Here is a 26,332-nt window from a genome sequence, read left to right as displayed (position 1 = left end):
AGAGGAATAAAGATGAAGGAAGCTATTTTGCCTCCAAAAAACGCATCCAAATAAAAAAGGTGATCTGTTCTCAGGGAGGGAAGGGTCAGAGGCAGGGAGATGGCTCTCCTCTCAATCAGGCACGGCGAGTGAGGCATTCCTCGCACCTCTCCCCCCACAGTTCACCTGCAATCCCAGCCAGGTTTGCTCTCGAGCTCGTGTGATGGGAGATACAGGCTATTAACACCAGCAGCAACAGGTATGAATTGCCCACTGAGTCCCTGAATTGGTGGCAGGACAGGAAGATCACCCACCATCTTCCCACGATAGATTTAATTGGAGTGTAAGTGAGGAGGTGTTGAAGTATCCAGCCAGCACCCTTGCTGCCAAACTCAGAGATACCTGACGCAGTACGTCCTCTCCCAGGTCAGGTGCCACTCCCATGACAGGGAAACACTGTCACCTTCCAGCCTGTTTCTTATTGATTTTCAGGTTTATCTTAAAGTCCTGTTGCTTTGAACTTTGTCAGAAATTTTGGAAGAATGATTCTATCCAAAACATTAACCCTGCATTTCTTCTTGTAAATACTGGCTGGCTCGCACCATCTTTCAGTTCTTCATTTGTGGTCTTTGTATCAGATTTCCATTAGCTATCATCACAGAATAGCGACAGTGTAGTTGGTAGCCATTCAGCCTGTAGTAATTTCTTTCCTATTTGTAATCTAGACTCAGAGGTCTACAGCACAGAAACAGACACCGGTCCAACAAGTCTGCACTGTCTGACTCACTATTCGCATCCCATTTTCCAACACTTGGCCTTGTGATGATGGTCTCCACTTTTACCACCCTGTTTCCGTGGGAACAAGAGAGACTCACAATTGGCGCGTTGCCTCCCAGGTGCCCAGGTTCTTGATATCGCGGATTGTGTTTTCAGGATCCTAGAAAGGGAGGGGGAGCAGCCCTCAGTCGTGGTCCACAGAGACACCAATGACATAGGTAGGAAAAGGGATGGGGATCGAAGGCAGAAATTCAGAGAGCTAGAATGGAAGCTTAGTGCTAGAACAAATAGAGTTGTTATCTGTGGTTTGTTGCCCGTGCCACATGCTAGGAATAGGGAGAGAGAGGAGTTGAACATGTGGCTACTGGGGTGGTGCCGGATGGAAGGTTTCGGGATAATTGGGGCTCATTCTGGTGTAGCTGGGATTTCTATAAACAGCAATAACCTTAGTGGGGGGGGGGGGTGAAGTTTGCTAATGCTCTGTGGGAGGCTTTAAACTAATTCAGCAGGGGGATGGGAACTTACATTGTAATTTCAGGGTCCAGGAGGTTAAGAGTACTGAGGATAGAAATGAGGTTTCAAGATCGCAAGAGTTCACTAGCAAGCAGGAAGGTGGTTTGAAGTGTGCCTACTTCAATGCCAGAAGCATCCAGAATAAGGTGGGTGATTTTGCAGCATGGGTTGGTACCTGGGATTTCGATGTTGTGGCCATTTTGGAGACATGGATAGAGCAGGGACAGGAATGGTTGTTGCAGGTTCTGGGATTTAGAAGTTTCAGTAAGAACAGAGAAGCTGGTAAAATAGGGGGATGTGTGATTTTGAGTGTCAAGGACAGTATTACGGTGTCAGAAAAGATGTTTGAGGACTCATCTGCGGAGGTAGTATCAGCTGAGGTTAGAAACAGGAAAGGAGAGGTCACTCTGTTGGGATTTTTGCATAGGCCTCCGAATAGTTCAGAGACGTATGCAGCATTGATGACTATCATAATGTTAACTGACAAACCAACTTAATTTTCTTTCTTCCTCTTTTGTATACTTTCAGCATTTAGATCGATTATTCAATGATTAGCTTGCAACAATGTTGATAAGTAAATTGTAAAGCTATAGTACATGATTTCCCTAAAATAATCAGGACCCCAAACTGAGGTTGCAAGCTGAAAATTTGGTTTTGTGAGCTGACATAGCAATGGTCACCATGTCGATACACACTTTCCTGTCACTCTTTCCTGTTCCTCCTCTTATTGTCATAGATTTTTTGCACTGACCCTTCAATCAGGAAACTACCATCCAAATTATTGGTCAGCATATCGAGTACAGTTGTTGGGAGGTCATGTTGTAGCTGTACAGGACATTGGTTAGGCCAATTTGGAATATTGCATGCAATTCTGGTCTCCTTCCTATCGGAAAGACGTTGTGAAACTTGAAAGGGTTCAGAAAAGATTTACAAGGATGTTGCTAGGGTTGGAGGTTTTGAGCTATAGGGAGAGGTTGAACAGGCTGGGGCTGTTTTCCCTGGAGCATTGGAGGCTGAGGGGTGACCTTGTAGAGGTTTACAAAATTACGAGGGTCATGGATAGGATAAATAGACATAGTCTTTTCCCTGGGGTCAAGGAGTCCAGAACTAGAGGGCATAGGTTTAGGGTGAGAGGGGAAAGATATAAAAGAGACCTAAATGTATGGAATGAGCTGCCAGAGGAAGTGGGGGAGGCTGGTACAACTGCAGCATTTAAAAGGCATTTGGATGGGTATACGAATAGGAAGGGTTTGGAGGGATATGGAGAGGGTGCTGGCAGGTGGACTAGATTGGGTTGGGATATCTGGTGGTCATGGACGGGTTGGACCGAAGGATCTGTTTCCATGCTGTACATCTCTATGACTCTATGTAGAGGAAAGGACAGCAAAGATGATTCTGGATAGGAGCGAGAGTAACAGGGCAGTTGTTATGGGGGACTTTAACTTTCCAAATATTGACTGGAAATACTGTAGCTCGAGTACTTTAGATGGGTCAGTTTTTGTCCAATGTGTGGAAGATGGTTTCCAGACACAATAAGTAGACAGAGCTGAAAATGTATTGCATGGAAAAGCGCAGCAAGTCAGGCAGCATCCAAGGAACAGGAGAATCGACGTTTCAGGCATGAGCCCTTCTTCAGGAATGAGGAAAGTGTGGACACACTTTCCTCATTCCTGAAGAAGGGCTCATGCCCGAAACGTCGATTCTCCTGCTCCTTGGATGCTGCTTGACCTGCTGCGCTTTTCCAGCAACACATTTTCAGCTCTGATCTCCAGCATCTGCAGTCCTCACTTTCTCCACAATAAGTAGACAGGGCACATTGGATTTGGTACTGGGTGATGAACTCAGCCAGGTGTTAGATTTGGAGGTAGGTGTGCACTTTGGTGATAGTGACCACAATTCAGTTATATTTACTTTAGCGATGGAAAGGGATAGGTATACACTGGAGGCCAAAAGTTATAACTGGGAGAAAGGCAATTATGATGCGATTAGGCAAGATTTAGGATGCATAGGATGGGGAAGGCAACTGCAGGGATGGGCACAATTGAAATGTGGAGCTTATTCAAAGAACAGCTATTGCGTGTCCTTGATAAGTACGTACCTGTCGGGCAGGGAGGAAATGGTTGAGCGAGGGAGCCATAGTTTACTAAAGATGTTGAATCTCTTGTCAAGAGGAAGAAGGTGGCTTATGTTCGCATGAGATGTGGAGGCTTGAGAGTTACAAGTTAGCTAGGAAAGACCTAAAGAGAGAGCTAAGAAGAACCAGGAGTGGACATGAGAAACCGTTGGCAGGTAGGATCAAGGAAAACCCGAAAGCTTTCAATGGGTATATCAGGAATAAAAGAATGACTAGAGAAAGATTAGGGCCAATCAAGGATAGTCGTGGGAAGTTGTGTGTGGAGTCAGAGGAGATAGGGGAAGCGCTTAATGAATATTTTTCCTTAGTATTCACACTGGAAAAAGACAATGTTGTCAAGAAGAATACTGAGATACAGTGTATTAGACTAATGGGGTGAAGGTTCACAAGGAGGAGGTATTAGCAATTCTGGAGTGTGAGAAAATAGATATGCCCCCTGGACCGGATAGGATTTATCCTAGGATTCTCTGGGAAGCCAGGGAGTAGATTGCAGAGCCCTTGGCTTTGATCTTTATGTCGACATTGTCTACAGGAATAGTGCCAGAAGATGGGAGATTAGCAAATGTTGTTCCCTTGTTCAAGAAGGGGAGTAGAGACAACCCTGGAAATTATAGACCAGTAAGCCTTACTTCAGTTGTGGGTAAAGCGTTGGAAAAGGTTATAAGAAATGGGATTTATAATCATCTAAAGAGTAATAAGTTGATTAGGGATAGTCAACACGGTTTTGTGAAGGGTAGGTCGTGCCTCACAAACCTTTACTGAGTTCTTTGAGATGGTGACCAACAGTGGATGAGGGTAAAGCTGTTGATGTGGCATATATGGATTCTAGTAATGCGTTTGATAAGATTCCCCAAGGTAGGCTATTGTACAAAATATAGAGACGTGGGATTGAGTGTAATTTAGCGGTTTGGATCAGAAATTGGCTAGCTGAAAGAAGACAGAGGGTGGTGATTGATGGGAAATGTTCATCCTGGAGTTCAGTTACTAGTGGTGTACTGCAAGGATCTGTTTTGGGTTCACCGCTGTTTGTCATTTTTAGAAATGATCTAGATGAGGGCGTAAAAGGATGGGTTAGTAAATTTGCAGATGACACTAAGGTTGGTGGAAGTGTGGATAGTGCTGAAGGATGTTGCAGGTTACAGAGGGACATAGATAAGCTGTAGAGCTGGGCTGAGAGGGAGCAAATGGAGTTTCATGTGGAAAGGTGTGAGGTGACTCACTTTGGAAGAAGTAACAGATTATTGGGCTAATGGTAAGATTCTTAGTAGAAGAGCAGAGAGATCTCTGTGTCCATGTACGTAGATCCCTGAAAGTTACCACCCAGGTTGATAGGGTTATTAAAAAGGCATACAGTGTTTTAGCCTTTATTGGTAGAGGGATTGAGTTTTGGAGTCACAAGGTCATGCTGCAGCTGTATAAATTTCAGGTCCGGCCACACCTGGAGAATTGCGTACAGTTCTGATCACCAAATTATGGGAAGGATGTGGAGGCTTTGGAAAGGGTTCAGAGGAGATTTACTAGGATGTTGCCTGGTATGGAGGGAAGGTCTTATGAGGAAAAGGTGAGGGACTTGAGACTGTTTTCGTTAGACAGAAGATTGAGAGGTGACTTAATTGAGACATGTGAGATAATCAGAGGGTTAGATAGAGTGGACAGTGAGAGCCTTTTTCCTTGGATGGTGATGACTAGCACGAGGGGTGATAGAAAAAGGACAGACGTCAGAGGTAGTTTCTTTACTCAGAGAGTAGTAGTAGCATGGAACACACTGCTTGCAACAGTAGTAGACATGCCAACTTTAAGGGCATTTAAATGGTTATTGGATAAACATATGGATAAAAGTGTAGGATAGATAGGCTTCAGATCGGTTCCACAGGTTGGTGCGACATCGAGGGCCAAAGGGCAGTACTGCGCTGTAATGTTCTATGTTCTAAAGACAACATTAGTAAACAGCAAAATATTTGGATGTGACCACGTTGCTATTTGTGGGAGATTGCAGAGTCTAATTTTGCTGCCACATTGTCGACAACACAGTGACCACACTTCAAAAGATATTTCATTAGCTGTAAAATACTTGACGACATTTAGTGGTCATGAAAAACTCTATTTGTCAAGAAACAGCATCGACCCCTGTCTATAAACTTCACCAGCAGACTGGAGGAAGAGTGTGTTATATCTTCTCCTTGGAGATCAATTCAATTCCTTAATTAAAGCTCCCCTTGGGGCGGCATGACGACTCAGTGGTTAGGACTTATACCTCTCGGCATCAGAGTCCCTGGATCGATTCCACCCTCGGGCTTCAGTCTACGTGGAGTTTGCATATTCTCCCCATGTCTGCATGGGTTTCCTCCAGCTGCTCCAATTTCCTCCCACAGTCCAATGATGTGAACGCTAGGTGGATTAGTAATGGGAAATGCAGGGCCTGGGTAGAATGCTTTTCAGGAGGGTCAGTGCAGGCTTGACGGGCCAAATGGCCTCTTTCCGCACTGTAGGGAATCCATGGATGCTATGATTCTGACAGACAGTAAAAGCTCTTCATTCTTCGAAAGGAGATTCAAAAGCAAAGCCAAGGGAGGAAATCAGAGGATGTAATCCCTTTCAAGGATTATCCATCACTGCACTCCATATCTCAATTGCAGTGAGAGTGCCTTCTGGCAACTGGATTGTAACTCTGACCTCTCTGATGTTCTAGAAATGGGCTCTTGTTGCTTCTCCTACAACAGTATCATTGGAAAATGGTTAAGCTAATTGACGAACCCTGAAGACAAATTTCTAAATCAATACAAAGAAAGACCTATGTTCAAAAACAAAAAAATTCTTTATAAGTGTTACGCAGAAAAGGTCAAAATGAATCAGTACATGACATTAGAAGCTGAAACACTCAAAAACGTTTTTCGCAGGTAAATGTTGAAGTCATCACGCATAGTATAAACCTGACTCTGATGCTCAGTTTGTTAAGCAACTCTGACGTGTAGGTCAGAAACACTGAGGGATGTGACTGGAGGAGGAAGAATCCTGTCAAAGTAACAATGTTTTGCAATAAAAATAACTCACCAAAGAGCCAGCCTCTGTTCAACCTCTTTCAGAAATCCACGATGAAACTCATAAATAGGGTCAATGTTGGAAAACAACAGGGTCATTAGTCCTTCTGGCATTGCACTCTCTTTAATAACAGCACTTCTGAACCACTAAAAGCAAAAGGAAAATATCTGTATTAATAAATCACCAACTGTCATTTTGGGATGTCTTGAGGTATGAATGATATGAGAATGACCTGATTTTTTTTTGTAATTATGTTAGCTGAGGGTTACAAACAAATTCAAGAATCTATTGTTCTAACTCTCCATGAGTACTATGAGATCATAGAATTTTACAGTGAAGGAGGAGGCCATTTGACCATTACATCTCTATTAGCTCCTAAAAGAGCTACACAACTAGTGCCACTCTCTAGTTGTATCTCTGTAGCCCTCGAAATGCATCATTTTCAGATATATCTCCAACTCTCTTTGGAAACCTCATTTGGAAACCGTCTGCACCAGTCACGTGGTATGTTGTGACATTAGAGAGAGTGGTAAAGACTGGTAAACTTCTTATCTTAGAGAAAGTGAGAACTGCAGATGCTGGAGATCAGAGTAAAAAGTGGGGAGTTGGTAAAGTACAGCAGGTCAGGCAGCATCCAAGCAGCAGGAGAATCGACGTTTTGGGCAAATTTCTTATCTTGCAGAGTCTAGAGGTGATGATACGGCTGTCTCAAGTGAACTTCACAAAGTTATAGAAACATGGATCTTTTTCGTTCATAAAGGATTGCCTGACCAAATAGAGGTGCACCTCATTTTTAGACTGATTCAATTATAATACACAAAGCTTAAAGAACAAGGAACAAAAAAATTACAGCACAGGAACAGGCACTTTGGCCTGCCAAGCCAGCACCGATCTAAAACCATTATCTAATCCTATCACCTATTTTCTAAAGATCTGAATCCCTCTGCTCCCTGCCCATTCATTTATCGGTCTAGGTACATCTTCAATGATGCTATAGTTCCGGCCCCTCCAAACTCCACTGGTAGGACTGAACCAAGGGTACTGTGCTGAAGTGGAACACATTTGAACTGTGATTTCTTTGTCCATAACATAATAACTTGCATTTACCTAGCACCTTTTGATAGGATAGTGAAGATTACATTTGGTATGCTTCCCTTTATTGGTCAGAGTATTGAGTACAGGAATTGGGAGGTCATGTTGCGGCTGTACAGGACATTGGTTAGGTCACTGTTGGAATATTACCTGCAATTCTGGTCTCTTTCCTATCCGAAAGATGTTGTGAAACTTGAAAGGGTTCAGAAAAGATTTACAAGGATGTTGCCAGGGTTGGAGCATTTGAGCCATGGGGAGAGGTTGAATAGGCTGGGGCTGTTTTCCATGGAGCATTGGAGGCCGAGGGGTGACCTTATTAAAGGTTTATAAAATCATGAGGGGCATGGATAGGATAAATAGAAAGAGTTTTTTCCCTGGGGTGGGGGAGTCCAGAACCAGAGGGCATAGGTTTAGGGTGAGAGGGGAAAGAGATAAAAGAGATCTAAAGGGCAATTTTTTCACTCAGAGGGTGGTGCATGTGTAGAATGAGCTGCCAGAGAAAGTGGTGGAGGCTGGTACAATTGCAACATTTAAACGACATCTGGGTGGGTATATGAATAGGAAGGGTATGGAGAGATATGGGCCAGGTGCTGGCAGGTGGGACTAGATTAGGTTGGGATATCTGGTTGGCATGGACAGGTTGGACCAAAGGGTCTGTACTTATCTAGGACTCTATGACACTCTCCATGACAGCGCATTCTAAATCCTAACAATTCTGGGTAAAGATGCATTCCTCGTTGCACTCCTAGCTTTCTTGTTGATAATCTTGAAATTGTGACCCCTAATTACTGACATAGCAACGAGTGGAAACAGGATATCCTGTTTACCCTGTCAAAATTATTCATAATTTTGAACACTTCAATAAGGACACCTCTTAATCTTCTCAAATTATTTTTCTTCTTTTACACCCACCTGAAAAGATAAAAAGGATCCTGGCATAACATTTCATGCAAAAGACAGCACGTCCAAACAGTGCAGTACTTGCTTGCAGTGACATCCTGGATTATGGCTCAATTCTCTGGAGTGAGGCCTAAATACACTGCCTTCTGACTCAAAAGATTAGAACTATTCCTTGTTGAGCTAGAGCCAACAATGCAGCAACAAAGCACCCAAAAGCTAGCAAGAATGCACTTGAAAGTATTTCCAAAGTGAAGGAGACAGATAAAGCCAAGAGAATCCCCTTACCACAGTGATGACTTCCAAATCCTTCAGGTACGTCCTCTCTGTGGTCAGGATTTCTTTTGCAATGAAGTAAGCCTTGTCAGCTGGGCAACGCTGTTAGAAACAAACCTGCCAGATGTTAAAATTCATCGCAGCAAATCGTCCTCAAACCACAGGTTATCTCAGGCTGCCACAAATTATCGCAGATACACTCGAATCAGCTGTGGACAAAAGTACAATTTTCCCCACCATTCCCAACCCCTGTTGGAAGCAGAAATGATACTGGAACATCCAGCAGCAAGTCCTATTCCCTCATTGTTTTATCAGAACAATCCATCAGAAATTCAGACCCATCATTATTCACTTATTTCCTCAATCGTATCTAGGGGAAATATCCATTGTTGACAAAGGAACAAGAATTAATAATGACAATAACAGAATTAAGAACTACGCCCCATGCTCCTCTTGTACACTATGATCTTGACTTTAACTACACCAATTGCCTTTCCCCCACAAGAGCAGAGAGAATGACTTTACTTGCCCTTTCTTTCCAAAAGCACATTATCACATCAAAGTAGTCAATCGTCGAATAGGATTCAGACCTTGACGGTGGGGAGCCCGGGGGTGGCAAAGAGATATCTTTAGGTGCATTGAAGGGTGGGGAGACAGGAAACGTTAGGCAATGGAGGCAGGTTCATGGAGAACAGTAAGGAATGGGGGCAGGGTCACAGGAAATGGAGACATGGTTTGAGAATCAACCAGAACTCTGAAGATGTTCCATTGGAAATAAATAATTTGAAATCATTTAGCAAATCTGGAAATTTATATAAATCCTATAATAACATTATTCTCTGGTACGATGATGACGATGAGCCACAAAGAACGTGGACTCAATCTCTGATGTGTGCCCAGTTTAGGTGACTTATGACCAGGCAGTGGTCACGCATCCAGGAGAAAGCAAAGACTGAAGATGCTGGAGATCAGAGTCAAAAGGTGTGGTGCTAGAAAAGCACAACCGGCCAGGCAGCATCCGAGAAGCAGGAGAGTCGACATTCCGAGGATAAGCTCTCATTCCTGTTGAAGAGCCTATGCTCGAAAGGTCGACTCTCCTGCTCCTCAGTTGCTGCCTGACTGACTGTTCTTTTCCAGCACCACACCTTTTGACTCTGATCTCTATTATCTGCAGTCCTCACTTTCTCTTAGTGATCATGCATCTACTTAGTGGAGAAAACAACACGATAGCCAGTTGCTGTGAGAAAGCTTAGATGCAGACATCAGAGGCGGCCTGTTGGAGCTGCCACCCAGCACTCTCAGGCGGAAAATGGGCCTTTTACCGAGATGACACCAGGCATTACAGACAAAAATTATATACAAGAGTCCGGAAAAGGAGGCGAAGAGAAGAAAGGGGAAAATAACAATTTTCTCTTGCACAAGGCTGTTAGGAAAGATGGAAAGAAGGATCCAAGTTCTATAGATTGTTCCATGACTCCAAGGCACCCTACATAACCAATTAGATTTCTGGAATAGTAGTTACTATGGTAATGGAGGAGACACAGCCATTTTGTGCACAGAAAGATCCCACAAGCTGTAACCTGATAATGGCCACACAATCTGCTTTATAGATGTCAATTGCGAGCAAATGTTGGCCAAGTTACTCTGAGAGTAACAAAATTTTCCCTGCTCTTCTTTGAACTAAGTCCCATGGGATATTTTAGATCCACACGCAAGGGCAGGCAGGGCCTTGGTTTAATGCCTCAATACAAGATGGAGAGGACTGTCTGACATAAAAAGCAATGAGTTTTGTCAATTAACCTCCGATATAATGTTGCAGTACCAGTGGGAGACTCCCTTCTTCTGACAGCATCAAACCTGACACACCAGTTACATGGTTGCAGCCTGTGACTTTATTTTTCAGCACCTTGTCACACTTAGAGTCATAGAAACGTGCAGCACGGAAACAGACCCTTCGGTCCAATGCGTCCATGCCGACCAGATATCCTAAAGTAATCCAGTCCCTTTTGCCAGCATTTGGCCCATATCCCTCTAAATCAATCTTATTCATGTACCCATTCAGAAGTGTTTTAGTTGTTGTAATTGCACCAACTTCCTCTACTTTCTCTGGCAACTTGGTCCATACACATAATACTCTGCATGAAAATGGTGTCCCTTTTAAATCTTGCCCTCTCACCATAAGCCTACGCCCTCTTATTCTGGACTCCCCTACCCTCGGGAAAGACTTTGGTTGTTCACCCTATCCATGTCCCTCATGATTTTATAAACCTCTATAAGGTCACCCCTCAGCCTCTGACCGCTCCAGGAAAAACAGCCCCAGCCTGTTCAGCCTCTCCCTATAGCTCAAATCCTCCAACCCCGGCAACAACCTTGTAAATTTATTTTGAACCCTTCCAAGTTTCACAACATCCTTCCCATAGGAAGGAGACTAGAATTACATGCAATATTCCAACATGGCCTAACCAATATCCCGTACAGCTGCAACATGACCTACAAACTCTTATACTCAGTGCTCTAACCAATGAAGAAAAGCATACTAAACGCCTTCTTCCCTACCCTATTTACGTGCGACTCCACTTTCAAGGAACTATGAACTTGCACTCCAAGGTCTCTTTGTTCAGCAACATTCCCCAGGACACTTACCATTTAGTGTATTAGTACTGCCTTGATTTGCTTTTCCAAAATGCGGCACCACACATTTACCTAAATTAAACTCCAGCTGTTATTCCTCAGCCCATTGGCCCATCCGATCACGATTCCATTGTACTCTGAAGTAACCTTCTTTGCTGTCCACAACACCTCCAATTGTGGTGTCATCTGCAAACTTACTAACTATACTCCTGTGTTCACATTCAAATCATTTATATAAATGACAAAAAGTAGAGGACCTAGCACCGATCCTTGTGGCACTGCACTGGTCACAGGCCTCCAGTCTGAAAGGCAATCCTCCACCACCACCCTCTGTCTTCTACCTTTGAGCCAGTTCTGTATCCAAATGGCTAGTTCAACCTGTATTCCAGCGATCTAACCTTGCTAACCAGTCTCCCATGAGGATCCTTGTCAAATGTCTTACTGAAGTCCATATAGATCATGTCTACTGCTCTGCCTCCATCAATCCATTTCATTATTTCTTCAAAAAAACTCAATGAAGTTAGTGAAAAATGACTTCCTATGCACAAAGCCATGTTGACTGTCCCTAATCAGTCCTTGCCTTTCCAAATAATGTAGATCTTGTTCCTCAGGATTCCGTCCAACAACTTGCCCAGGCTCACTGGGCTATAGTTCCCTGGCTTGTCTGTACAACCTTTCTTAAATAGTGGTACCACGTTAGCCAATCTCCAGTCTTCCAGCACCTCACCGGTGACTATCAATGATACAAATATCTCAGCAAGAGGCCCAACAGTCACTTCCCTAGCTTCCACAGAGCTCTCAGGTACACCTGATCAGGTCCTGGGGATTTATCCACTTTTATATCTTTTAAGACATCCAGCACCTCCTCCTCTGTAATATGGATATTTTTTAAGATGTCACCATCTATTTCCCTACATTTTTTACTTTCCATGTCCTCCTCTACAGTAAATATTGATGTAAAATACTCGTTTAGTATCTCGTCCATCTGCTGTAATTCCACACATTGGCTGCCTCGCTGATCTTTGAGGGGCCCTGTTCTCTCCATAGTTACCCTTTTGTCCTTAATGTATTTATAAAATCCCTTTGGATTCTCCTTAACCCTATTTCCATAGTTATCTCATGTCCTGTTTTTGCCATCCTGATTTCCCTCTTAAGTATACTTCTACTGTCTTTATACTCTCCTAAGGATTCACTCAATCTCTGCTGTCTATACCTGACATATGCTCCGTTCTCCAGTCATCCAGCATTCCCTACAACTACCAGCCTTTCCTTTCACCCTAAGGTCTCTGGGCTGTCATTATCTCATTTCTGAAGGCTTCCCATTTTCCAGCCATCCCTTTACCTGTGAACATCTGCCCCCAATCAGCTTTTGAAAGTTTTTGTCTAATTCTGTCAAAATTGGCCTTCTTCCAATTTAGAACTTTGACCTTTAGATCCAAGTCTATTTTTGTCCATCACTATTTTAAAACTAATAGAATTATGATCACTGACCCAAGTGACACCTTAGTCACCTGCCCTGCCTTATTTCCCAAGAGCAGGTCAAGCTTTGCACCTTCTCCAGTAGGTACATCCACATACTGAATCAGAAAGTTTTCTTGGAAGCAATTAACAAATTCCTCTCCATCTAACCCCTTAACACTATGGCAGTCCCAGTCTATGTTTGGACAGTTAAAATCCTCTACCATAACCACCCTATTATTCTTGCAGATAACTGAGATCTCCTTACAAATTAGTTTCTCAATTTCCCACTGACTCTTGGGTGGGGGATTCGGGGCGGGACGGGTCTATAGTGGAGGCAGCTAGCTAAAAATCTTTGCTCAAGCAGTTTGGAATTTTGTCTGAAGCAGCGCTCTGACTCAGGAAAGCAATAATAAATGATAAAATGATGGACCTCTAACACACTCCAAACAATAATTAAATTGCACACCTTCCTCCGGTCGTCGTCTTCATCATCCACCCTCGTACTGCCTGCATCGCTAAGAATCGGACTCTGCAATGGTGACTGAGACTGACTGGGCAAATCCAGGTTGGACACCTGGGATCCAGGAAGTAGCACATTCAAAGGACTCCTCGTGGTGAGAGGAGACAGCTGCAGGCTGTCGATTAAACTACCTGAAACAAATTCAAAACACAAACGCAAGAAATAAAATTCAAGGGACAGCTCTGTGATATAAATAAATCTGAATAGGCCGGCACAGGTGAGGGGGCAGGAGAGGGGTGTGGTTGCGAAATTAATTGGTCTGTAAACTCGAGAATGCCAAACTTTGGAGGGTAAGGATTCTTTCTGGAAGACAAACGTATTGTTTATATTAAGATTTCACCTCAGTGTTACATAGGGAGTGATGTAGGGATCTAACAACTAGCTTTGTACTTCCAGAAAGCTCATGGTCATCACTCCTACTAACTAGGACAGACTCAGGCACCTCCAGCTCCAAAGTCATTGCTTTGTGAAGGCTGTTTGTCTCACTCTAGCGTCCATTCTCCTTTCCCATCTAATTCTTTTTAATCACTTGCAATGTTTAGCCTCTACCACCCTGCCTGATACATTGTTCCATTTATTTTAAATTCATCTGTCACACATTTCTATTAATTTCCCCTTCGTCTGCTGATGTGATCATCTGAGAATGCTCTTAACTAACAGAGCCGCTGTATCTGCTCCCTTCCCATGGCTGTAAAACTAGGAGCACAACCCCTTCTCTGTGGTTGACTTTGTAACTCTTCCATATCTGCAGATCTGTGACCTGCTTTCACTTTAGCTGTTTCTGTCACAGTCCCAGACAGGGAAGGAGAGAGATCACCTAACCGTGAGTCTTCGTTCTGTAAATGACACCAATAGTTCCTGATAGTTTTAAACTATGTCTCCTTGTGGCACGGGGGAAACAAAGTTCTCTCCAACTTAAGGTGAGTTTGAGGGAGTTTTTTTTGCCTCAGGCGTTTATCTTTGGAACACACTTTGCCAGGGAGTGGAGAAGGTAGGGTTATTGAATATTTTTAAGGCAGAGGTAGATAGATTCTTGATGAATATTAAATCAGATGGCTACCAGGGACAGACAAGAAAGTAGAGTTGAGGCCATAATCAGATCAGCCTTGATATTATTGCATAGTAGAGCAGTATATATATATATATATATATATATTCTAAACATGTAGTTTCTGTGGGACCTGACATGTTGAGAGTGCAGTGTTTCATTGCAGTCCAATCTGTTGTCTTCATGTTGGGATCTCTCAAAGGGAGATAACTCAGTCCAATAACTCAGTCCTCAAGTCTACATTCGGTTAACAAATGAGAGACAAGACTTTTAAAGTTAAATTTGGAAGCAAATAAAAACAAAATTGATAAAAATGTTAGATACTCCCTCTCAGCTTAATATGCTTTATATTTACAAAGTAAAAGCTACAGTGTACATTTCACTATTCTTTTAAAACATACAAAGCTACTCTACTTTCCAAAAATAAAGATAAAATATACTTGAATAAAATGTTTTAAATTTGGTCTCCGACATTTCTTTAAACAGCTTCAAAAACAACCAAAGAGAGAGCACTCTGTTGGGAGAAGCTGGTGTAGAATTAATGTCACTGGACGAGTATTCGAGAACTCCAGATCTATACACCTTTAAGCTCACTGTGGCAGATGACATTCACACCTCAACAAAAGCTGGAATTAAAACCAGTCTACTATCAACCAAGAAATTAATGCTGACTGTCATAAAAGCCAATCTTGACAACTAATGTCCTTAAGGGAAGGAAATCTGCCTCCATTACTTGATCTGGCCTACATGTGCCTCCAGTGCCACAACAATGTACTTGACTTTGTAAGCTGCTTCCGAATGACTTAGTAAGCCACATAATTGTTTTGAAACTATTGCATGGTCTGAAGGAAGAGAAATGAAACCGGACAGACCACCTCACATCTACCTAAGCACCGGAAACACCAACAGCAATGGAATCCCACTGGCCCTGCAAACGACACTGACACACTTTTACTCATGGAACTGATGTTCCAGATACCACCATCCCTGACTGTATCCTCTCCCACCCGGAGAGATGGCAGCACAGTGGTATGCCGTGGGAGTCCTCAACATTGACATTGCACCTTAGATTCTCATGGCATCACATCAAAAAATAGGCAAGGGAACTTCCTGCAGGTTACTATAGGCTGCTGCTCATCTAGTCTGTGAGACAGTCTGCTATTTTTAGCATACGTATTGTTAAGGGGGTACTTTGTAAGTATGACAGGACTAGGTGGTTGTTGGTGTGAGCAATACATACGTCAATGCTTGCTGATCTGTCCAGTTTTCTCTCTTTATACTTTGGAGTTGTTTTGAAACAATTGGCAATAGGAGAGGCAATAGCCTAGTGATATTATCACTCAACTGTTAATCCAGAGATCCAGATAATGTTCTGGGGAATCCGTGTTCGAATTCCACCACAGCAGATGGTGGAATTGGAATTCACTAAAAATCTGGAATTAAGAATTCTAATGACCACATCAGCATTGCAGAATGTCAGGAACAACTCATCTGGTTCACTAATGTACTTTAGGGAAGGAAACTGTCATCCTTACCTGCTCTGGCCTACATGTGACTCCGGACCCACAGCAATGTGACTCATAACTGCCTTCGGGGCAACTAGGGACAAGCAATAAATGCTGGCCTAGGTGGTGACGCCCTGATCCCAGAATTTTAAAGACTGGCATTTAACCAATGATGTGGAAATTTGCCCAGGTATGTTCTGTATCCAAAAAAAAACAGGACAAACCCAACCCGGCCAATTACTGCCCAACAGTCTACTCTTGACCATTAGTAAAGTGATGGAAGGTGTTATCAACAGTGCTATCAAGCAGTACATGTTCAGTGACGCCCAGTTTGGGCTCTACCATGGCCTCTCAGCTCCTCACTTCACTACAGCCTTGGTTCAAACATGGACAAAAGAGCTGAATTCCCAAGGTGAGGTGAGAATGACAATGCTTGACATCAAGGCCATGTTTGGCAACGTGTGGTATCAACAAGACCTAGCAAAACTCCAATCACTGGGTATCAGGGAACAGACTCTTGACTGGAGTCATACCTGGCATGGAGGAAAATGGTTGTGGTTGTTGGAGATCAGTCATTTCAGCTCCAGGACATCCTTACATGTCAGGATAGTGTCCTTGGCCCAGTTATCTTCAGATGCTTTATTGACGACCACCCCTTCCAGTCTAGGTCAAAAGTAGGGATGCTCACTGATGACTGCACAACATTCAGTACCATTTATGACTCAAATACACAAGTAATTCATGCCCAAATGCAGCCCAACCAGGCTCGAGTCACTAATGGTAAGCAATATGGACAGCCAAAAAGAGGCAGGCAATGACTATCTACAACAAAAGAGAATCTAACCACTGCCCCCTTGACATTCGCTGCCATTACCATCACTGAATCCACCACTACCAACATCCTGTGGTTTACTATTGACCAGAAACTGATTTGCACCAACCTACATTAATACTGTGACCACAACTGCGGGTCAGAGTAACTCACCTCCTGACTCCCCAAAGCCTGTCCGCTATCTACAAGTCAGTGTGTGGTGGAATACTCCCCATTTATCTGGATGAGAGCATCTCCAACAACACTTGAGGAATATGGCACCATCCAACACACAGTCTGCTTGATTATCACCACATCCCCCACTTAAAATTCATAACACAGATGCTATTCACCATGCAAGACTGATTTGACACCACTATTAGCCACATAGATATCATCCTCTCATAAGGTCATCAAGCTGAACAAGCTGGAAGGTCTCTGACCACACCTGTTTAAAGTAGAGAGTGTGGCACTGGAAAAGCAACACACTCTCAAATCTAATCTCCAGCATCTGTAGCCCTCACTTTCTCTCACACCTGTTTAAAGGCATCACTAACTTTCAAATTTGTTGCTGATTGACTCCTACTCGTCTAGTCACGAGTATCAGTGTTTGGTGCTTTCCAGGAGGAGAAAGTGAGGACTGCAGATGCTGGAGATCAGTGTTGAGAATGTGGTGCTGGAAAAGCACAGCAGGTCAGGCAGCACCTGAGGAGCAGGAGAATCGAAGTTTTGGGCATAAGCCCTTCTTCAGGAATGAGGGCTTATGCCTGTGGCTTATCCTGATTAAGGGCTTATGGCCAAAACATCGATTCTCCTGCTCCTCGGATACTGCCTTACCTGCAGTGTTTTACCAGCACCACACTCTTGACTTTGGTGCTTCCCAGCATTCTTCAGTAAAATCTACAGTGAGTGACGTGGTACATATTGAAGGTATGGACCCGAAATCAAGGTTTCTGGCATAAGCCAGCTGCTTCCAGACACGTGAGTAGATTCCCCCTTGGAATGCACGGGGAAGCACATGCTCCTGGAAGAGGGAGGAAATGGCAGTGCTGGAGAAGAGGGATCTCCCAGGTGGCCATATCTGACTACAGCAATCAGGAAACAATTATTCAACTGAACCTGAGTGAGGAATAGTGTGCAAAATGTGTTTGTATCAGAAAGGACATCCCTACTGCAAACTGCCACTCGGTTCAGCCAAGAACAGACCCCAGGACGAGATCGGCACTATCAATGGTGGTAACTATTTGTGTGACTGGCTCCTTCTGTCCTGAAGCAGGGCAGAGACATTTGTAATATCTCCCTGCTCACCGTGTACCATTGCATAAGGAAGGTCACTGATGTGTATTCAAAGAGAGATAAGATCTTATTTGCACAAGTGGAGGGAGTTGACAAAGCAAACACATCACTTTGCAAGAATTTCAGGTTTTGCAACAGAGTCACGCATCATCGACTGCATGGGCATCATAGTGTGGGAGCTACGTGTAAACTCTACACTTTATCACATCTGAAAGGGATTCCGCAACCTCCAGTTGCTGTGACCACACCCACAGGCAGGACTTCACACCATTGCAACACCCTGTTAATAACCTTCATTTGTGCCAGTTTGTTATGCCAGCTAGATTTTAAGTCACCAGGCAAGTCAAAGCAAAGATTGGAATGACTTTTAGGGGTACACACTGATCATACACTGGTGACTCTGAGGTTCGCAAACCATTGCAGAATACTCTACAGCCACACAAAAGGTGACAGAGTAGACCACAGACATGCTGAAATAGCGCATGCACTACCCGAGCCTCACTGGCTCAGTGGCCTGCTACATCCTGCACAACATCTCATCATGATCCGAAAAGTGTGGCGATGGAAAAGCACAACAGGTCAGACAGCGTCCAAGGAGGAGGACGGACATTTCAGGCATTAGCCCGTCATCAGCAATGTATCATCATGATGGGTCTATCTCAACACCAATTAGCTGACAAGCCGGAAGTGATGGAAGTGATGGGACAAACTTGCCAAGCCCCCTACGGAGAAAGTGAGGACTGCAGATGCTGGAGATCAGATTCGAGTGTGGGTGCTGGAAAACCACAGCAGGTCAGGCAGCTTTCAAGGAGGAGAAGTGACGTTTCGGGCATAAGCCCTTGATCAGAATGGTCTCTATCGGGCTGCCCATGAAGCACTCATCAAACTGCAAACCCCCACTCATCAACAGGCTCTCAGCTTACCTTCCCTCTGCTCCTCACCATCAGATTTGGTGACTGAAGTAACTCCATAAAGGCTGGTATCCCATCACAAAGTCACCTCTTATGTACACGAGTATAGCACTTGACACTGGTCCGGCTTCCTCAGAGCTAGCTCTCAGTGTGAAGAGACCCTCTGACCTCCCCGTTTATATCTATCTTCCAGGGCTCCCTGATTGGATCAGGTTAACAGCCTCAATCAGGGAATTCATATTGTATGAGGCCCACTTGGCTAACCTTATTATAATCATTACATCCCTCCCCCAAGTCCCAGAACTTAGGCCTGTTCTTTCTTTAGCTTCTCCTGGGGTTTTTCCACACCAAGTCCTGTTCCTCCAACACAGCCTCGGATACACGTACCAGATCATAGCCCATTTCCCACACTCAGTGCTTCTCAGAAGTAACTCATTCTCTTCTTCAGGCTATAAAGGCATCGAGGCTGCGGAATTCACCGTGTCCACCTCAGACTCTGACAGAGAGAACCAACGGGCTCCAAACTGCCAGGGTACGTTTTGCACTATTTGCGATTTGCAGCTTTCATGTGGTCCACATGCTTGTTCAAGACTGCCTCACCTACCTGAACTTTATGTGTCACTCGGCCCAACCTCTGTGCAAACCATGCCTCTTACCCATGCAGGGTCACTGCTGTGGTTTGTGCAACCAAACTTCCTCCCTGAAGTAAATTCTCTCTCTCGCTCAGGGGAGTCTTGTGTCAGACGTTGGCATTTCTGATGCCATTTCACCCTCCCCACTCAGGTCCAGGAAAATCAGATTTAACCTGGTGCAGAATGTTCTCCCCATTGGCAACTCTGCAGGAGCTATCCCTGTAGTTGCATCAGGCATGATCCGATTTTCAAATAGAAACCAGGACTGTTTGGTATTTAGTGAAACTGTAGGTTGTTTCTTTAACTCTGCCTCCAAAGTTTAGACTGCTCTTTTTGTCAGACCATTGAATGATGGATGGTATAGAGCTGTCCTTATATGCTGAATGCCATTCATCTTTACAAAATAGAGTTCAGTTTGTAAATGATGGCCTGTTGTCGGTGACCAACACTTCCGGGATCCTGTACGTTGCAAAAGATGTGCACAGCTTTTGTATCATCGTCCACGTTTGACACTTTAGGAGTCCACAATGACTAAGAACATTGCGCCCATGAAAGGACCAGCACAGTCGACGTGTATCCGAGTCCAGGGTTTAATAGCCATTCCCACGAATGTATGGAGGAGCTGCTAGCACTCTGGGCAATGCCTCACCAGCATGGATATATCTGTATCTAATCTTGACAAGGTCTTCAGTTTGGATGTTCCTATGGAGTTCAGCCAGTATCTAGCAACAAGCTTTGCTTGGGCCAAATACTCTTGCTACCCATAATAAAATGCCATCCTCTACAGTGATCTGTGTCTAAAAAGGTTTTAATTCTGCTTGTGACGGCCCTTTTGCTTCACCTCATTACCACCAGCTATTTTAGTTTTGCCAGGACCAGATCGTTTTGCATTCATAGTCTGATACTGTCAGCAGTGACTAGGAGGGTGTCCAGAAAGTTTGAAACCACAATGGACTCTTCCAGAGGCAGCTTAAGGCATCCACATTTGCTACTTGGCCTCCCGGATGGTGTTCCAACTTGTAATTGTAAACATTTACAATGAAAGCCTCCTGATGAATTCAAACTGAAGCTATGGGCCTTGTCCACTTTGAGTAGCACTGGCAGGGTCTTATGGTCTATTACTGTTACAAATTTACATCTGTAAAAGGTAGTGGTGGAACATTCCCACATCAAAGATGACCACCAAGTATTCCTTCTCTGGCTGATGCAGAGGGCAAATATGCCCAGATAAAGTTCAGGAAGCGCGCTATTGAGCCTCCCTCTCCATTGGGCCATCTATGAGCCAACACAAGCCTGATACTGTACTGGGAGGCATTGCATGTCAGCACCCAATCTTGCTTGGAATCGTAACGTACCAACACCTTAGACAATGGTAGCTGCTTCTTCACTTCCCTAAAGACTATGTCTTGGCTATGAGACCATTTCCAAGGCCAACCCTTTTTCAATAATAAATAATAGGGTGCCAGGACGGAGGCCAGCTTACGTGTGAACTTGCCATCATTATTCACCAAGCCAAGGAAAGTCCTATGGTCCGGTTCAGACATGGGAGCTGAGCCACCTTTCATCACCCTCACTTTGTCTTTCAATGAGTGCAACCTGGTCTGTTGACTCTGCAGCCCAAATAGTTCATTTGGGATACCTGGAACATGCATATATCCCATCTAGGTCTCGTGCCCAGCTTGGTAATACATTTAAGGTTTCTGTCCAAGTTAAGTGTTCATTATTGGTCTTCCCTGTTATCTGTATGCCATCCAAATAAATGGTGTCTTGGCATAGACCTTGTAAAATATTCTCTAATCAAAAAATGTTCAGCCATAGTGAATCTTTCTCAACCAATTTCATCTCATCAGGCTTGGGCCCGAGACTTTTACTCAATTAAGTAATGAACCAGCTGCTTCTCATACAAGACTAGAACCAATATTGTACCCTTAATCTGCAAAGGTTCCCCTGTATAGTCTCGTCCATTTGAAGACTTACACAAACTTAAGAAAGGAAGTCCAGCACAAATTTTGTTAAAGACTGGCTCTGCAATCACTGATACAGCAACACCAGTACTGACCTCCATTAGAATAGGGTGACCACGTAATCAGAAATTTATTTTGATTGCTTCTGATTTGGATGTCGTTAAGCAATTTAATTATTCCAAGTGAGGTGTAGGTGGCCTTACTAGGGACTTTCCTAGGTACTGTCAAAAAGTGTGATGCTGGAAAAGCACAGCCCCAAGACACAGGAGTCAATGTTTTGAGCATAAGCTCTTCATCAGGTTTATTCCCCAAATGTCGATCCTCCTGCTCCTTGGATGCTGACTGACTGGCTGTGCTTTTCTAGCACCACACTTTTTGACTCTGATCTCTAGTATCTGCAGTCCTCAGTTTCCTAGATACTGACCTAGGAGTTCTCTTACTCAATGCAGGCTTAGTGGGATTTTAGCGATTTTTAAGAAGATTTGCAGCTCAGGTTGATGATAAGTATGTAGGTTAGCTCACTGAGCTGGAAGGTTTGTTTTCAGACGTTTCATCACCATGACTCAGTAACACCAGTGAAAGTCTCTGGTGAAGTGCTGGTGGTATGTCCCACCTCTCTATTTATAGATGTTGGTGTCTTCAGATGGGTGATGTAATTTCCGGTTTTTTTCCCAAAGGGAGGTACATAGGATCTAAAGCGATGCGTTTATTGATGGAGTTCTGGTTAGAATACCATGCCGCAAAAGAATTCTCATGTATGTCTTTGTTTCGCCTGCCCTAGGATGTGTGTATTGTCCCAGTCAAAGTGGTGTCCTGCTTTGTCTGTATGTATAGAAACCAGTGATAGGGGGATTTTTTTGCTGTCTCGAGTCCGCATACCGTAGCAAATACAATGGCTTGCTGACCCAGATCCTGAAGAAAATATTAACCATTTGGCCAAGGCTTGGCTGTGTTTTGGAGTTTTGCTGCAGATTGACCTAGAGTCTCTCTACTGAGGGGATGTCCTGAGTGAGGCTATTCAATATCCTTTACTCAAGTGGTGTCCCTCAAGCTCCATCAGCCAGGCAAAGGTGTCCCCTTCCACCAGAATACCCTACAACTCATAAGCTCCACTTGCCTCACTTTTAATGACAAAGTCAGTTGTAGTGTCTGTTTGAGGTCCAGTTGGACGTCAGCTAATAGGTGCTTTAGCACGGTTAGATCATTAATCCTACTTTCCAAATGCGCTCTCAGCATCTCATTCAGGGTTAACCTAAAATCACATGCTTCTGTCAGTCATCTTATTAAATACTGACCCTCCTGACTCGAGCTGCAGAGCAAGAACGATAGCGTTTCAGAACTAGAGTAGGCTCGGGGTCATAACTTTTCTGAACTAAATACACCATTTCTTGGAAGTTTTGGTCTCTTGCTGCCTCGGGAAATATTAAGCTTTTAATGACCAAAAATAGTTGCTAGCCCACAAGTTGTCAGGAGGATGACTAGTTGCATTTAATCTACCCCAATGTCGTTTGCCCAGAAATAAATAACACATTCTTTCCACATTCTGGACCCAGTCTTCGATGGCAGGATCGAATGAATCAAGCTTTCCAAATAACAGAAATGATGTCAGAAATGCTTATCCCAACTCAAAGATGACTGTTGCGAGTGAATTTCTTCAGAAGCATGGTATTGTTTCTCTCGTCACCACTGAACTAATTCCACTGAGATAGGTATTGTGTCACCAAGTTACCATTTACGTGTATAGTACTTACACTGATCCAGCTCTCAGAGTGAACAGAACCTCTGACACACCTGTTTATATTTGTCAGCCAGGGATCCCTGATTGGGACTGTAAACCTGGACCAATCAGGGAACTCATTGAGAGAACACCACCTGGCTGACCTAATTACAACCACTACAGTCTCAGTGCAAACAATGAATACAAAACAGACACTCAAAAACAACTTTCTAAACCATATACCAGATTGCAACAAACCTCATTTAATCTTTTTGCACATTTCCTTGCTACCAATCTTCCCTGTGCCTTCGCCTATCTCAGTTCTCCACCTAGTGGTTGCAGCACGACTGGCAGAAGACTATACCATGGCCTCAAAGGGGCACAATTGTAGACTGGTGGATTCATGCTCCAACAAATCACTGAAGCTCTTTCCCCTGCAACAGACGATAGGTTGGTGAGTTGCTGCAGAATCCTGATGGCAGTAACTTCAATTTACATAGTGGCAAATTGAACCTGCCTGGCCTCTGTCAGAGCATCCAGAGCTGAGAAACATGGATGCTGCATCGTGATACAGCTATTGGAGTTGGCTACCTCCACAATGCTGAGGATAATGGGCACAAACTCTGTTAAAAACCCTGTGCAGATTTATGTCAGTCCATTACAGACTTCTTGATATTAACCTTGATCATACATAGCAAACAGCATTCTCTAGATTGTCCCATCAAACTTCCTACAGTAGAACACACGTGACCTTACTCTCTACCTAACGCCTTTGTTGTTCGTGTCTGGTCTTCAGCCCACTCTTGTCGAGCCAAACTCTAATCTAGCCCCTAATGTATACCTAGTGTTAATCATCCACATTGGTCACGCAGTGATGTCACTTATTCATCCTGTTGCTACTCCACAGTCAGATCTCAGTGCTCTACTTGGATACCTGTAAAGAGAAAGGTGCAATACAAAGACAGTGCTGGGATGAGAATGGGGCTGCAAATAAACAAGTAAAAAATGAAATTTTCCACCACTTGCAGCTTACAAATCAGTAGAGATTGTGCATGTGGGTGGTATGGAGTATGGAAAGGAGTGGTGAAGAGTAGTCCAGCATCCTGAATGGTTTCAGCCCTGCCATCAGCTTTAGCATGACCAAGGCAATGGTCACTATCTTTTCCAAGGGTTAAGAAATATTCCTCCCTCTAAGTCCCTCTCTGGCTGCACAGCTCCTTGGCCCTTAAGGGACAGGGAAGAGTATCAGTAAGTGCAATATAACTTGTCTGGAGAATATGGCAACCAAGCTCAAAAAGCTGTTAGTGAGAGAGAGTTGAAAAACATGGCTGATGCTTGCAGTTTTGCTGAGTGCAGGAAGATGAACAGAAATTACAAATATTAGATGTGAGTTTAAATGTCAGAAAGTATTGGCCGCTATTTAATGAGGGTTTATTGGAGCAGCATCAATTGCAATGGTGCAGTTGGTGGGATATGGGATTTGAAGATACATTCATGGACCCCAAGCCTTCAAATTAGATCACTGAACCTTTTGAAGCCCATCATTCAGGTCCTCAGACCTTGATTCCTCATGCTGACCAGCACAGATATCACACTTCCAACGCCTTTTGAGAGTTTGACTGGATGACCTCATGCTATTTTCTGTCATGCTCTCCTCCTTAAGCATAGCCTTAGGGATTGCTTCAGAAAGTGCTGGAGCCTGATCTCTGATGTTGTGTCTTGTCTTCTCCCATCCTTTCCAGAGCTGCATCAGTTGTAGAATAACTCCAATCTGAATTCAGCTGGCATTAGGTAGAACAGATCGGCTTTAACTGTTCCTGACCTCTCGCAATGTTGGAAACATTTAGAGAAAAGTTTTCAATGCATTGGTTGATTTTAGGCTACTTTTGCTGCCACAAATGAGGCAAGCCTTCTCAACTATTTGCAGATAACGCAGACAGATTTGCATTGTATGGACTCTTGTCACATTGAAAACATCATGTGGTTTATACATGGTGATTGCTCATACCTACTATGCAACACTCCAGTTTCTTGCTGGCATTTAAGACTATCAATGTCTGGATCATGATAAAGGGTTTATGCTTGAAATGTTGATTCTTCTGCTCCTTAGATGCTGCGCTTTTCCAGCACCACACTCTCAATTCTGAATCATACCTCCACTGTTCTTCAGGCCAAAGCTTACAAGTCCATTCCCAGGTCTTAGCTCCCAGATCAGAGCCTGGAGTGTAGACATTCCAGCTTTTCTTGATATACATCTCCTTGCCCTGCCAACTCCAGTATCCACCTATTCCATCTCTTCAGGGTTCCTCCACATATTAACCATATTGTTCCCACCCTACAGTCAACCACATCTTGTTGGGCTTGTAACCCTCTCCCACATATCACCAACCCAGCAAGCATCTAAGTCAGGCAAATTTGAAACTCCTGTTCTCCAACCAAGCTGTAGGAATGTGGGTTTACAGTATTTACTTTATGCACTTCAAAGTCTTGAGTTGCTTGTGGGATTCGTAGATAATGAGTTAAAACAGTACTTTGGTGAATAGATGCATTGTGAAGCAAGCCTAAAACACCATTAAGGAATAGAGGAAATATGTGCAGGTCATTCACCCATATCTTGAAGGTTAAGATATTGTTGATCTTGTCACTGTTTAGAGCGTCAATGGATCATGTAACCGTGGTGAAGGCATGATAAGGGAATGCTGAGACAGGTTTATGCTTTCATAATTATTGATCTTGCTTAACTGGACTCGAGACAATGACTCCACTTTTCTCTCTACAGAAGCTACGAGACCCAAGCTTGTCTAGCTGTATCGGGCTTTTGAATGGCTCTCTTTAACATTAATGTTTTTGTTTCAGATTTCCAGCATCTGGAGTTTGGTTTTTATGTCAGCATACGCTAATTGTTGCCTGGGAGAGATGGTGACAGTAGCTACAGAATGAAGATTTATAGTGAAGTCCATGGCTGTCCAATATTGAAATGGCGAAGTCCTCGGCCCATACAATATTGACAAATTTAGCAACAAAGTGGGAGCAGAGAGACAGTGTGGTGAGGTAGAACTGGAACAGCACCCCAGTTAGAAATAGGAGGAACAAAGAATAGATGCTTAGGGAAACCAAAGGCAATGATGT

General features: G+C 43.7%; 1 protein-coding gene across 7 annotated transcripts in view; it reads right to left on the bottom strand.

Annotated features, from left to right (window-relative positions):
• farp2 (FERM, RhoGEF and pleckstrin domain protein 2) overlaps window positions 1-26,332 on the bottom strand; it is a 178,206-nt gene that overhangs the window by 35,591 nt on the left and 116,283 nt on the right. For all 7 annotated transcript variants that reach the window (XM_072573162.1, XM_072573165.1, XM_072573164.1 and 4 more), the window contains 3 exons: window positions 13,266-13,450; window positions 8,720-8,809; window positions 6,455-6,588 (listed from right to left, as the gene is read on the bottom strand). In XM_072573162.1, coding sequence (XP_072429263.1) covers window positions 6,455-6,588; window positions 8,720-8,809; window positions 13,266-13,450 — 409 coding nt within the window. The remainder of the gene's footprint in view (window positions 1-6,454; window positions 6,589-8,719; window positions 8,810-13,265; window positions 13,451-26,332) is intronic.

Source organism: Chiloscyllium punctatum, chromosome 6 (genome assembly GCF_047496795.1).
Source record: "Chiloscyllium punctatum isolate Juve2018m chromosome 6, sChiPun1.3, whole genome shotgun sequence".
Classification (NCBI taxonomy): Eukaryota; Metazoa; Chordata; class Chondrichthyes; order Orectolobiformes; family Hemiscylliidae; genus Chiloscyllium; species Chiloscyllium punctatum.
Note: the sequence above shows the minus strand (reverse complement) of the source record. Positions and strands in the feature narration are given on the sequence as shown.